The 13,290-nt window shown below is 46.9% G+C and overlaps 1 protein-coding gene across 1 annotated transcript in view; it reads right to left on the reverse strand.

The window, feature by feature from the left end:
- LOC135544974 (protein FAM13B-like) overlaps nt 1–13,290 on the reverse strand; it is a 65,388-nt gene that overhangs the window by 18,561 nt on the left and 33,537 nt on the right. Inside the window, exons 8-9 of the mRNA XM_064972658.1 lie at nt 9,645–9,772; nt 578–744 (exon numbers count right to left, since the gene is read on the reverse strand). Of these exons, the coding sequence (XP_064828730.1) occupies nt 578–744; nt 9,645–9,772 (295 nt within the window). The remainder of the gene's footprint in view (nt 1–577; nt 745–9,644; nt 9,773–13,290) is intronic.

Below are 13,290 nucleotides of genomic sequence, written 5' to 3' on the forward strand. Positions count from 1 at the left end.
GAGTGTAGCTGTGCGTGACGTGAGTGTGCGTGTGCGAGTGTGGGTGACGTGGGTGACGTGACGCGAGTGTGGGTGACGCGAGTGTGGGTGACGTGGGTGACATGACGCGAGTGTGCGAGTGTGGGTGACGTGAGTGTAGCTGTGCGTTTAGCTGTGTGTGACGCGAGTGGGCGTGCGCGACGCGAGTGGGCGTGCGCCTGAGCGTGCGCGACGCGAGTGGGTGTGCGCGACGCGAGTGGGCAGCGCGTGGGCGTGCGCGACGCGCGGTAGGTGTGCGCCAGCGACGCGAGTAGGTGTGCGCCTGCGCGACGCGAGTGGGCGTGCGCGACGCGAGTAGGTGTGCGCCTGACGCGAGTAGGTGTGCGCCTGAGCGTGCGCGACGCGAGTAGGTGTGCGCCTGAGCGCGCGCGACGCGAGTAGGTGTGCGCCTGAGCGTGCGCGACGCGAGTAGGTGTGCGCCTGAGCGTGCGCGACGCGAGTAGGTGTGCGCGTGCGCGACGCGAGTAGGTGTGCGCCTGAGCGTGCGCGACGCGAGTAGGTGTGCGCCTGAGCGTGCGTGTGGTGAGTGTGACGTGACACGAGTGTGGGTGTGCGTGTAGGTGTGGGTGTGCGTGTAGGTGTGGGTGTGCGTAGGTGTGGGTGTGCGCGTAGGTGTGGGTGTGCGCGTAGGTGTGGGTGTGCGCGTAGGTGTGGGTGTGCGCGTAGGTGTGGGTGTGCGTGACGTGAGCGAGCGTGTGAGTGTGGCTGTGAGCATATGAGTGCGTGTGTGAGTGTTCATGTGCTCCAGTGGAAACTGCAGTGAAGTAACCCACAGGTTACGGATTTATTTCACCTGGGTCCAACTGCACTGAGGGAGGGAAGTACATCCAGAGGACCAGGTATCAAGGCAGTTATCACACCTCTGTGGAGCGCTGCATGAGAGCGCTGCATGAGAGCGCTGCATGAGAGCGCTGCATGAGAGCGCTGCATGTCCTTTCCTTATGTCATTCATTTCACTCTCAATCGCCACTCCCAGAAGCACCAAGGATGGGCAGAAGGCAGGAAGGACGTGCGGACAGGACGTGCGGGCGGGTGGTCTGAGGCCTTCTTACTGTACATAGCAACCACTTCCTGATGCCATACAAATACGGGGTCCATTCCAATGATGTGGGTAAATGTCAAACAATACACCGCCTGCCTCTCTGCTCATCAGGCAATGTTGGGGCAGCTGACAGGAAGAAGGGGCCGGGTTGATTCAGCAGTATGCGCCCTCTGGCTCATAAACAAAGTGTTGCATGCCAGGAATCTGTGCTTGCATAACATCTGGCACTGTTAGTGCCAGTGTCGGGTTGAGCCGGAGTTTCCCTTTTTTGGTGGGGGGGGCAACGAAAGGGGCACCCCAGGGGAAAAGACTTTAAAGTTTGATATTGACAGGGTGGGTCACCTCAAGCATGCCATGCAGACAAACAGGCACAAAGGTTAACAGTAGAATGGTGTTACTGCGCCATCCTAGCCTGACCTATCCTAGCCTATCCTTCGGCTAGATCTGTGAAACCACTGACAGTGGAGACTCTGATCCACCACAGAATATTAAAGGGGTTCACCATCTCCAGTATCACTTTTCACAGCCAACAGGACTTCCATATGTCAATAGGATTCAGTGCTCTTTCTCTAGTGTTGAAAATATAACCCCTTGGCTCTCACTTCAGTCTTTGCCCAGCTGCTCAAATATATTCAATAACACCTTAATTATTAACACAGAGTCACCTGTCAACCCCCCCCCCTTTTGTTTACTGAGAAAAAAGCCGCACTCTGATTCCACACTGACGGTGCAGTAAGGGGCATAAACACTGAAGCCACAAGCTGTCAGAGACTAAACAGGCCAGACACTCAGTCGCCCACCACCGCACCTCCCCTTCTGACAGTTAAACACGTTACGTACACATTTCAGCACACCTACACAATGATGCCTTCGTTTGGACTTTGGCCAGCTAAGCAGCCAGGATGGCTCAAGAGAGAAAGAGAGTATAGTTGAGTATTGGTCTACTGAGTTCAGATGACATAACCAGCACCATTCCATCTCTCTGAATCCCAAGGTAGTCCTTATTTTGCAGTCCGCAATGAGAGCGCTGACAGGGCCAGACACAGGCCAGAGCGCACAGCACAGAGATCTGTTAGTGCATCTCCCACTCTGAATCAGATAAGACTGCCTCTCATCATTCCTGTTTCCCAGACTGTGGAGAAATCAGCATGTGTGACGAGATGGAACACAGGCCAAGGTTTTTGGAGTCAAAGACACAAAGCTTTACTAGCGTTAGAAAGGCCTGGAGCGCCTCATGCATTTGGCTAACGTAATGAGGTGAAATAAACGCGCCAGCTTTGACAAAGTGATTTGGGTAAGGAGGATGACTGCCATATCATCTGCCACATAGCTCTTTGACAAAGTGATTTGGGTAAGGAGGATGACTGCCATATCATCTGCCACATAGCTCTTTGACAAAGTGATTTGGGTAAGGAGGATGACTGCCATATCATCTGCCACATAGCTCTTTGACAAAGTGATTTGGGTAAGGAGGATGACTGCCATATCATCTGCCACATAGCTCTTTGACAAAGTGATTTGGGTAAGGAGGATGACTGCCATATCATCTGCCACATAGCTCTTTGACAAAGTGATTTGGGTAAGGAGGATGACTGCCATATCATCTGCCACATAGCTCTTTGACAAAGTAGATTTCCCTGTGATCAGGAGGTCAGCAAAGGGCTCCAAGTGGTAGGTCAGAACAATCTTCTTCCAAAATACAGGTAGCCTAGGCTTTGACTCTTAAACTCTTCCAGGAGCCAAATGCTAAAACAGTGATGTATGGCAGCAGGTACTTCAAGAAAGTACCCCCCCCCCAACACACATACACACACACTCTCCCAGGCTTGACCTTTCAGCTCGTAAACACCTCTTTTCCTTATGAAAACTAAACACGTCTGTCAATCAGACCTGCAACCTTGCTGTGGGGGTAGTAGTGGAGGTGTAGAATTAGTCCTCTGATTAACAAGTTCATAATTAACTACCTGTGCAAGACCTCTGTGACATCATGGGGCTGTATTAATATATCATACACTACAAATCTCAAAACTGTATGTGACAATACACACACGCCGTCACAATCCTCCTCCCTCTCATCCTTCCCACCGGGACTTTACCTGTGCAGCAGAATTTTCACTGGTTCTTGGTTCTGCTTGGTTAGTCGAGTAGTTTTTTTGTGCGTTATCTGGTCTGAGCCTTTATTGGTGATAAATTCTGTATGAGCAACTCAAAGAGCAAACCCTGACTATCTGGATACATATTGTGGAGCTCTGTCCTTGGCTGGCTGGCTGCGTAGTGTTGGGCTCCGCTGCAGTAAACAATTCAAAACCCTGCTCAAATACAGGGCTGCCTGACACAACCAGGGAACCTGACCCGCTGGCCAATTACCTGGCCTGAGGGGGGCGGGCTTCCCCAACCGACACCCAGTAAACACATAATACAACACAGCAGCCCCCCAATCACTAAACACACACAAGGACACCCATCACCCTGGCTTTTATATAACGTGCACATCACCCCTATGTCCGCTTGGCACCCATATCCTACTTAATCATATCCCACTGGCAGGGCTGGCACACTGGCAGGGCTGGCCCACTGGCAGGGCTGGCCCACTTATAGCTTCTGACTGGAGCTCAGCAAGGGAGACAGGATGGCCACACCCAGGCTCTCTTTAGCAATTACCTCATCTGTTTGTCTCGGGAGTGATAAGGAACAAACACACAGAGATACACACTCCATACATCCTGAGCCAGGTCACCGGCCCGCCTTAACTAACCATGATGGAATCAGTTCAGAGAGTTCAATGTGTTCTGACAATGCTTCATCATTTTCCACTTGCAGCAAAAGGGTCAGGTTTGTTGTTAATCTAACTGAATGTTTTGTTGACCCATTTATCATCGTTACAGTTGTTTGGTTGCTATAAAAGTAATCTTTCCTGGGTGGAAAGTGTGTTTGAATTCCTAGGAAATTAAGATAAGTCTGTCCAGCTACTGTGGGCGAGAACTGACAACATATGTTATATTTGTCATGTAGGTCGTGTGGATACTATATTCCAAGCCAGGTAGTGCATATCAGAGCCATATATTCTAAACATACGGCTCTGATGCCTATAGCCTTGACATAATCAGGTAGTGAGACAAGGTAAGCTGGGAAAGGACGGTAGTAGGAAGTAACTAAGAGGTGAAGGGGGTGGGATGTACCTGGACATGACGCCCGCAGAGGAACAGCAGTGGACATAAATGATCAGCTACTTTAAAAAAACCAGGAGCAGACCCCAACACCAGGAGTGGTGGGGTGGTAATCAGGGCAAGGTGTCTGGTAACATGACCGAATACAAACAGTGCAGCTATTCCCTCCGCAAGGCTATCAAACAAGCTAAGCGTCAGTACAGAGACAAAGTAGAATCTCAATTCAACGGCTCAGACACAAGAGGCATGTGGCAGGGTCTTCAGTCAATCACGGACTACAGGAAGAAATCCAGCCCAGTCACGGACCAGGATGTCTTGCTCCCAGGCAGACTAAATAACTTTTTTGCCCGCTTTGAGGACAATACAGTGCCACTGACACGGCCTGCAACGAAAACATGCGGTCTCTCCTTCACTGCAGCCGAGGTGAGTAAGACATTTAAACGTGTTAACCCTCGTAAGGCTGCAGGCCCAGAAGGCATCCCCAGCCGCGCCCTCAGAGCATGCGCAGACCAGCTGGACGGTGTGTTTACGGACATATTCAATCAATCCCTATACCAGTCTGCTGTTCCCACATGCTTCAAGAGGGCCACCATTGTTCCTGTTCCCAAGAAAGCTAAGGTAACTGAGCTAAACGACTACCGCCCCGTAGCACTCACTTCCGTCATCATGAAGTGCTTTGAGAGACTAGTCAAGGACCATATCACCTCCACCCTACCTGACACCCTAGACCCACTCCAATTTGCTTACCGCCCAAATAGGTCCACAGACGATGCAATCTCAACCACACTGCACACTGCCCTAACCCATCTGGACAAGAGGAATACCTATGTGAGAATGCTGTTCATCGACTACAGCTCGGCATTCAACACCATAGTACCCTCCAAGCTCGTCATCAAGCTCGAGACCCTGGGTCTCGTCCCCGCCCTGTGCAACTGGGTACTGGACTTCCTGACGGGCCGCCCCCAGGTGGTGAGGGTAGGTAACAACATCTCCTCCCCGCTGATCCTCAACACTGGGGCCCCACAAGGGTGCGTTCTGAGCCCTCTTCTGTACTCCCTGTTCACCCACGACTGCGTGGCCACGCACGCCTCCAACTCAATCATCAAGTTTGCGGACGACACAACAGTGGTAGGCTTGATTACCAACAACGACGAGACGGCCTACAGGGAGGAGGTGAGGGCCCTCGGAGTGTGGTGTCAGGAAAATAACCTCACACTCAACGTCAACAAAACTAAGGAGATGACTGTGGACTTCAGGAAACAGCAGAGGGAACACCCCCCTATCCACATCGATGGAACAGTAGTGGAGAGGGTAGCAAGTTTTAAGTTCCTCGGCATACACATCACAGACAAACTGAATTGGTCCACTCACACAGACAGCATCGTGAAGAAGGCACAGGAGCGCCTCTTCAACCTCAGGAGGCTGAAGAAATTCGGCTTGTCACCAAAAGCACTCAATTTTCTACAGATGCACAATCGAGATCATCCTGGCGGGCTGTATCACCGCCTGGTACGGCAACTGCTCCGCCCTCAACCGTAAGGCTCTCCAGAGGGTAGTGAGGTCTGCACAACGCATCACCGGGGGCAAACTACCTGCCCTCCAGGACACCTACACCACCCGATGTTACAGGAAGGCCATAAAGATCATCAAGGACATCAACCACCCGAGCCACTGCCTGTTCACCCAGAAGGCGAGGTCAGTAGAGGTGCATCAAAGCTGGGAACGAGAGACTGAAAAACAGCTTCTATCTCAAGGCCATCAGACTGTTAAACAGCCACCACTAACATTGAGTGGCTGCTGCCAACACACTGACACTGACTCAACTCCAGCCACATTAATAATGGGAATTGATGGGAAATGATGTAAATATATCACTAGCCACTTTAAACAATGCTACCTTATATAATGTTACTTACCCTACATTATTCATCTCATATGCATACGTATATACTGTACTCTATATCATCGACTGCATCCTTATGTAATACATGTATCACTAGCCACTTTAACTATGCCACTTTGTTTACATACTCATCTCATATGTATATACTGTACTCGATACCATCTACTGTATCTTGCCTATGCTGCTCTGTACCATCACTCATTCATATATCCTTATGTACGTATTCTTTATCCCCATACACTGTGTATAAGACAGTAGTTTAGGAATTGTTAGTTAGATTACTTGTTGGTTATTACTGCATTGTCAGAACTAGAAGCACAAGCATTTCGCTACACTCGCATTAACATCTGCTAACCATGTGTATGTGACAAATAAAATGTGATTTGATTTGGAGTGGGTATATGGAATACATTCAGTAGGAGGAACTTGTTTTGATGGGCCCAGGCCACGAGTGGAGCAGGAGTCCACCTTTGGGGTGCTGCTAACCATGTAAACGCCTCTCAATGAGTCTACGATGAGTTACTCATCCGTCCTCATGAAAGAGACAGCAAGTGCTCTGTTGACACAGATAAGAGCGGCAGGTTTCTGTGGCATGCAGTGACCTCAGAGCCCTCATAAATAATGTCCACAGGGTCCTCAGGACAGGTTTGGATGGAGAAAGTAGATCATGAGGAGGACTTTGGCCCAGGGGCTGTTGATCCTCTGGCTTGGACACTGTCCAAGTCGCAAATGACACCCTATTATGGGCCCTGGTCAAAAGTGGACAATATAGGTAATAGGATGCCATTTCAGATGCAACCACGGGCTTCACAGGCATGCAGGCAGGCACTGAGTTGGAGAGGTGGACAGGGTGAGGGAAGAGGGAGGTCTGTGACCCTACCACCTCACTCAGACAGTCACTATGGTGCAAACAGCTGTTCCCACATTCCCCTGTCTCGCACCTCAGCCAACAGCATGTCTCAAGAATGCTGTTCCTCATCACCAGAGTTTATTTCTGTGCCCCATAAAAAAAAAATGGAGCGGGGAACGGATAGTGGACGGTCCAATGGGATTATATTTAGATTTGATGGGGGCTGTCGCTGAGATGTTGTCAGGGCACAATGGGGGACAAGCTTAATGTCTGTCAGGGTTCGGCACAAACAAGTCAGCAAAGCCTGCAGTTTTTCCCTCCATGACTGAACGACATTGGACATGATCGGTCAAGTTTTACTGTTGATCCATGACCACCATCATAAACAAAACTTGCCTATTAAGACATTTAAGACAACATTCTTCTGGTTCAGGATGGTGGTCAATTGTCTTGAATAAAAATATGAAAAATTTGGTTAAGACTATGTAATTGGACATTAATTTAAAAAAAAGACATGACAACTTAATACCGCACAGACATTCCTTCAAAAGCAGAACTGTGACTGCAGAACAACCCCAGGCATCACGACAATAGTTGTGAGGGATACTGTCAGCCACTAGTTCTGTTGGTTGCCTTTTCATCTCTATTAAGGCCTCCCGAGTGGCACAGTGGTCTAAGGCACTGCATTGCAGTGTTAGAGGGGAGGGTTTGGCCGGGGGGACTTTACAAGTAGCCCGTCACTGTAAATAAGTTGTTCTTAACGGACTTGCCTAGTTAAATAACGAGGTAAAAAAATTGCAGTGCTTGCCCCAACTCCACCCTTCCATCTAGAGCTTCAGAAGGTATTCACACCATGACTTTTCCTGCATTTTGTTGTGTTACAGCCTGAACTTCAAATTGATTACACTAGACACTGGGAGATTAATTCATCTTTCAGCAGCACAATTACCTAAAACACAAGGCCAAATATACACTGGAGTGAAAGTTCCTGACTGCATTTATTGTAGCTGGGGATTTTAACAAAGCAAATTTGAGAACAAGGCTACCAAAATTCTATCAGCTTATTGATTGCACGACAAGTAGGGTTAATACTCTCGACCACTGCTACTCGAACTTCCGCGATGCATACAAAGCCCTCCCCCACCCTCCCGTCGGAAAAGCCGACCAAGATGCCATCTTGCTCATTCTGTCTTAAAGGCAGAAACTCAAAATGGATGTACCAGTGACGAGAACCATTCAACGCTGATCTGACCGATCGGAAGCCACGCCATTTGGAGATGTTGTACCCACTGTGACTACTAAAACCTAACCTAACTAGAAACCGGATGGATGGCGGAATTCGAGCAAAACTGAAAGCGCGATCCACCGCATTTAACCATGGAAAGAGGTCTGGAAATATGGCTGAATATAAACAGTGCAGTTATTCCCTCCACAAGGCAATCAAACAAGCGAAATGCCAGTCCAGGGACAAGGTGGAGTAGCAACTCAACGGCCCAGATACGAGACGTATGTGGTAGTGTCTACAGGAAATCACGGACCCTCTGTCGTCACTTCAATAACTACCGACATGTACATACTACCTCAAATAACCGGTGCCCCTGCACATTGACTATCGGTACCCCCCTATATATAGTCTCGCTATTGTCATTTCACTGCTGCTATTCAATTACCGGTTGCTTTTATCTAGTTTTTTTATTTTATTTTTAACTGCATTGTTGGTTAGGGGCTCGTAAGTAAGCATTTCACAGTGGGGTCTAAACCTGTTGTATTCGGCCCATGTGACTAATACAATTTGATTTGATTAATATAAATTAACCAGCCTGTCATTCCAGACCAGCCTGACATTTAGCTGCTGTATGGTGGCCCTGTGGTGGAGCTCTCAACAGCCCTGTTGACGCTTCGCTCAGATCAAAGTGGGTGCAGGTGCACTGGAACTAAACAGAGGAGATCAGCACAAATACTTCCAGGGAAGAGGAATTTCCCTCAGAACTAGACGTCAGGACTTTTGAAAGGAGACACAGTCATCCATTTAGCACTGTGGAGACTTGAGATCACAGCAGCTTTGACCTGGCAGAGACGCTGCTACCCCGGTTCTGGGAAAAGTCTGTTGTTTGGACTAGCACTATAACGCTCCATGCATTGAATGAGAAAAACGTGATAATGATCTAAGTCACTACTTTTCTCAGTGTATTGAAGCTTGGGGTCAGGAGCCCATGTGGGGTCACATGATTGAAAAATGGATTCCAATTATGTAAGACTGCATCATGTGGGAGCTGAGCTGACCCTATAACATTATGCTATAAGAGCTCTTTATGGCTTCCCCACCAGATTCAAGAACATAGCTGTGGTGAAGCAGGCAGCTGGACTGGAATGTGACACCACGCTCATATTCAGCCTGAACATGTCCACACACACACACACTGAAACATGAGGTGGGTGCATGTATACCAGGGAGGCTACAAGAGTACACGCAGGGGTCTGTGTGTTTATACAGTGTAGATGTGTATAGTGTACAGATGAATCATAAGAGTTAGACTCTTTTCTATTCATGGTCTGTAATTGTCCATGTCCTTTGTCTACGCTTGATATGTTTGTAATATATGCACAAAGCCATAAACCAAGTCATTATTTATCTGATCTTACCTTGAAGAGGGGGTGACCTGGGTGTTACTGTGTTGGGGGGATTCAGAGGCGGAAGGGGGGCCATCCTCGCCATCTTGGGGCAGCTCCTCAAACGCCTCTAATTTGTCATCGTCCAGGAGTTCTGTGATCTGCAGGAGAGAGAAGGGTAGGGGGACATTTTAGACAGAGGCACTCCAACTGATGTCATCTTATTGAAGTAGGCGAGAAGGTTTAAGTATCATCATACATGACACCTCTGACGGAGCTGTACCACAACAAACTTTCAGCCAGACATTATGCAACATTATGTAGGTTACAGGGGGCTGGGAAATATGGCCAAAATATAATTTCACAATATTCTTCTCATTTCTGATGGCAGTGTTTTCCACTAGTGCTGGCTGTTGGCTATACAGCCGACTACAGCATAATGTTCAGCCAAGTACTTCCCCACTTAAATGAACTAAAGTCAGCCGAACTCTCTCCAGGTAGAATGAATGATATGTATCTTCTAGTGATCTATTGATATGACAAAGTGAGCAGTGACAGGGAAACCCTGCTGGTTTGACAGTCTGCTGTCGGTGCCGACTCTCGGTACCTCGGGTGTGCGTGTTGTGGTTGCAGTCTAATTTCTACACGGCGGGAGAGAGCATGAATTTGCTTTCACCATTCAGAATGTTTTATACTCAACCAAAATAAGACAAATCTACTTTTTATTTAGCGGTATCAAAATATTGTTAGACGGTATTGTAAAAATCCATAATGGTACCAACCCCATTATTGACCTAATGAATCAATAAGCAATTTGCACCACTATCAACAAATAACGTACATATAGACAGGCTGCAAGCAAAGCATCTCCCATACAGGACCGGTCATGTGGGCTCCAATGTTTTCTGTGTACAGTTCACAACATAGAACGACGAGAAACACAAAGTAAACATCTGTTAACAATTAGTGATTGCTGCTGTACATTTTCAGCCAGGCTTGGCTGTTCCTTAAATAGGTCCTACCTGACTCGGTGGTGTTGACATCCCTTGAAATGTACCTAGATAATGACACTGCAGTCGGTGCAGTGAGTGTAGAGCCTGCTGCTAATACGGGCAGTACATTACATTGTACAAGATGTTCCATAAAGATACTATAGATCACACCACCTTAGGGCACGGAACAATTTACAGCTATGTTTAATCTCATTGCAAGGAGAGAGACTCGTGGGGGTAACCTAACTGAGAAAAGGAATTACTAATAGATATGCATTTGCATTCATGTCTGTAAAATTCAGATATTTTGCCAATAATTGGTATTTTGACCAATCAAATTAAAAGGGCAAGGCCTGGCCAGACTGATCCGTGGAGAAATTATACAAAATCACAACGGATACATTCTGGTCCGTGTGGCGTTTTAAATGCTTGAATGTGTGGGTAAATTGGCTAAACGGATTGTTACGTATCCATCAGCCCATCAAAAGTTCAACTCATCAGAACTTTTGGTGCCTTCAAGACAACTGGTAACTCGGAGGGAAAAAAACTAGGTCAAATCAAGACGTAAGTGATCTTCAGGTCCGAAAGTCTGAGGTCTAGAAAGATGTCTGCGTTTCTGACATGGAAAGTTGGATGACTGTTCAAAAATAATTGACCCTGGAGTTATTTTTCTCCCCCCCCCCCCCGAGTTGCCAGTTGTTTTGAACGCAGCATTTTTGTCTGAAAATGGATGAACATTTTATGGATATGGTCACGTCATCCCTGATGACCATCAACATTCCACTCCCCATTGACAAACCTTTGGAAATCAAAAATTTCGATAAAGATCAATGGTACAGTCTGGCCTCGCCCTTAAATCAGCTGATACTGTTACATAATATGAACGCATTACTTCCTCCTTACTCATTTAGCAGATAGATGACACCATTGACTACCCTATCACTTCATATTTTGGAAGAAAAATTACATGTCCATATTTTGAGAAAACAATTAACAGAAATTTAGCAAAATTAAGAATTTATACATCCAATTTTGACGGGAAATTGTTTTAGGTCATTCTCAATGTATAATTCTCAGTGTCCACACCGGGCAGTTTATGAACTGCATTCCCCCAATGACGGGGAATGTTCAATGGTCTCTCTGTAGTGGGCATTTCCAGCTGTCAGTGCTGTCAGGACCTGGTGTTGTAAAACGTGAAGGTTACTTTGACTCCCCATCCATCCACTTGAGACCTTTTTAGGTATTTGATCTCTTTCTCTATTAAGATCTCTTTTGTTGTCTCCCCCGTCAGCATATTTAAATGCACAATGTTCTGGTCTTTGTTGAGGTGGATAAATGGGTTTAATCAGGCGGGACAGTGAGAATCCTCGCCCCTCTGGGCCCGGTTTGTTTTTCTGCTGCTACACTACAGCCAGCGGCTAGACACCACTGCCATGAAAACACAAGCATGAGTCATAACCATCTGCATACACGATGAGGGAGAAGGCCCTGAAATCCAATCAGAGGTGTCAGATAGCTGTTACCTTGGCAATGCAGCTGTGACACGGCAGCAGATCACAGTTGGCATGGAGGTAGGGAGGGGGAGAGATGTCAAGAGACCGAGTATGGGTTCTGAGATATCTCAGAATAGTAGGGGAATGCTGTCTTCTAGACCGTAGTCAACCAATTATTGGCAAAATATCAGAATTGTACTGCCTGTGTAAACACAGCCACAGATGCAAACGGAGTACCTATTAGTCACTCCTAATCTCAGTTAGACCGACTCAGTGGGGTAACCTCTCTCCTTGCAATGAGATTAAACATGGTGCGTGGAACAATTTGTAGCTAAGGTGGTGAATGGTGTGATCTATAGTATCTTTAGATCTTTATGGAACATCTTGTACAATGTAATGTACCTCGTTACAAACTTTGCCCTCCTGCACCCATTTCAGCAAACAGGCAGTTCCTGCTCTATATAAGCAAGGTAAAGCTGAAGTTGCCAACGAATTGGCCAATGCATCCTGTGTTGCGCTTACTACCAATGGATGGACCTCGTAGCTCTCTGTAGCCCTGTTCACAGTGACAGTCATATCACATTACCCTGGACTGTGAAATGACAAGTACCGTGCTACAGACACGCCCCTTTACAGTGCCTTCAGAAAGTACTCACACCCCTTGACTTTTTCCACATTTAATTATGTTACAAAGTGGGATTCAATTAATTTTTGTGTCAACAATCTACACATCTATACTCATGCTAGAAACAAAGGTTTCTGTACCAAATATTAAGTTTGGCTTTTCTGATGTATCAAATACTTATGTCATGCAATAAAATGCAAATGAATTACTTAAAAATCATACAATGTGATTTTCTGGATTTTTGTTTTAGATTCTGTCTCACACAGTTGAAGTGTACCTATGATAAAAATTACAGACCTCTACATGCTTTGTAAGTAGGAAAACCTGCAAAATCGCCAGTGTATCAAATACTTGTTCTCCCCACTGTATATGGAATTAGGAATACCAACACCTTGGATTTTCATAAACAAAAAAGTAACTGTTGGCATTTAATTTTCCTGCTGTACCGAAATATCACCCACAACCGCAATACATAACCGAACAGTGTGTTTGGTGAACCATTACACCCCTAGTATCTGACTAGTGAACGTAATAGCCAATATCCGAGGCTGTCACCACGAGTCCAAGTC

The sequence above is a fragment of the Oncorhynchus masou genome, chromosome 9, assembly GCF_036934945.1.
Source record: "Oncorhynchus masou masou isolate Uvic2021 chromosome 9, UVic_Omas_1.1, whole genome shotgun sequence".
Classification (NCBI taxonomy): Eukaryota; Metazoa; Chordata; class Actinopteri; order Salmoniformes; family Salmonidae; genus Oncorhynchus; species Oncorhynchus masou.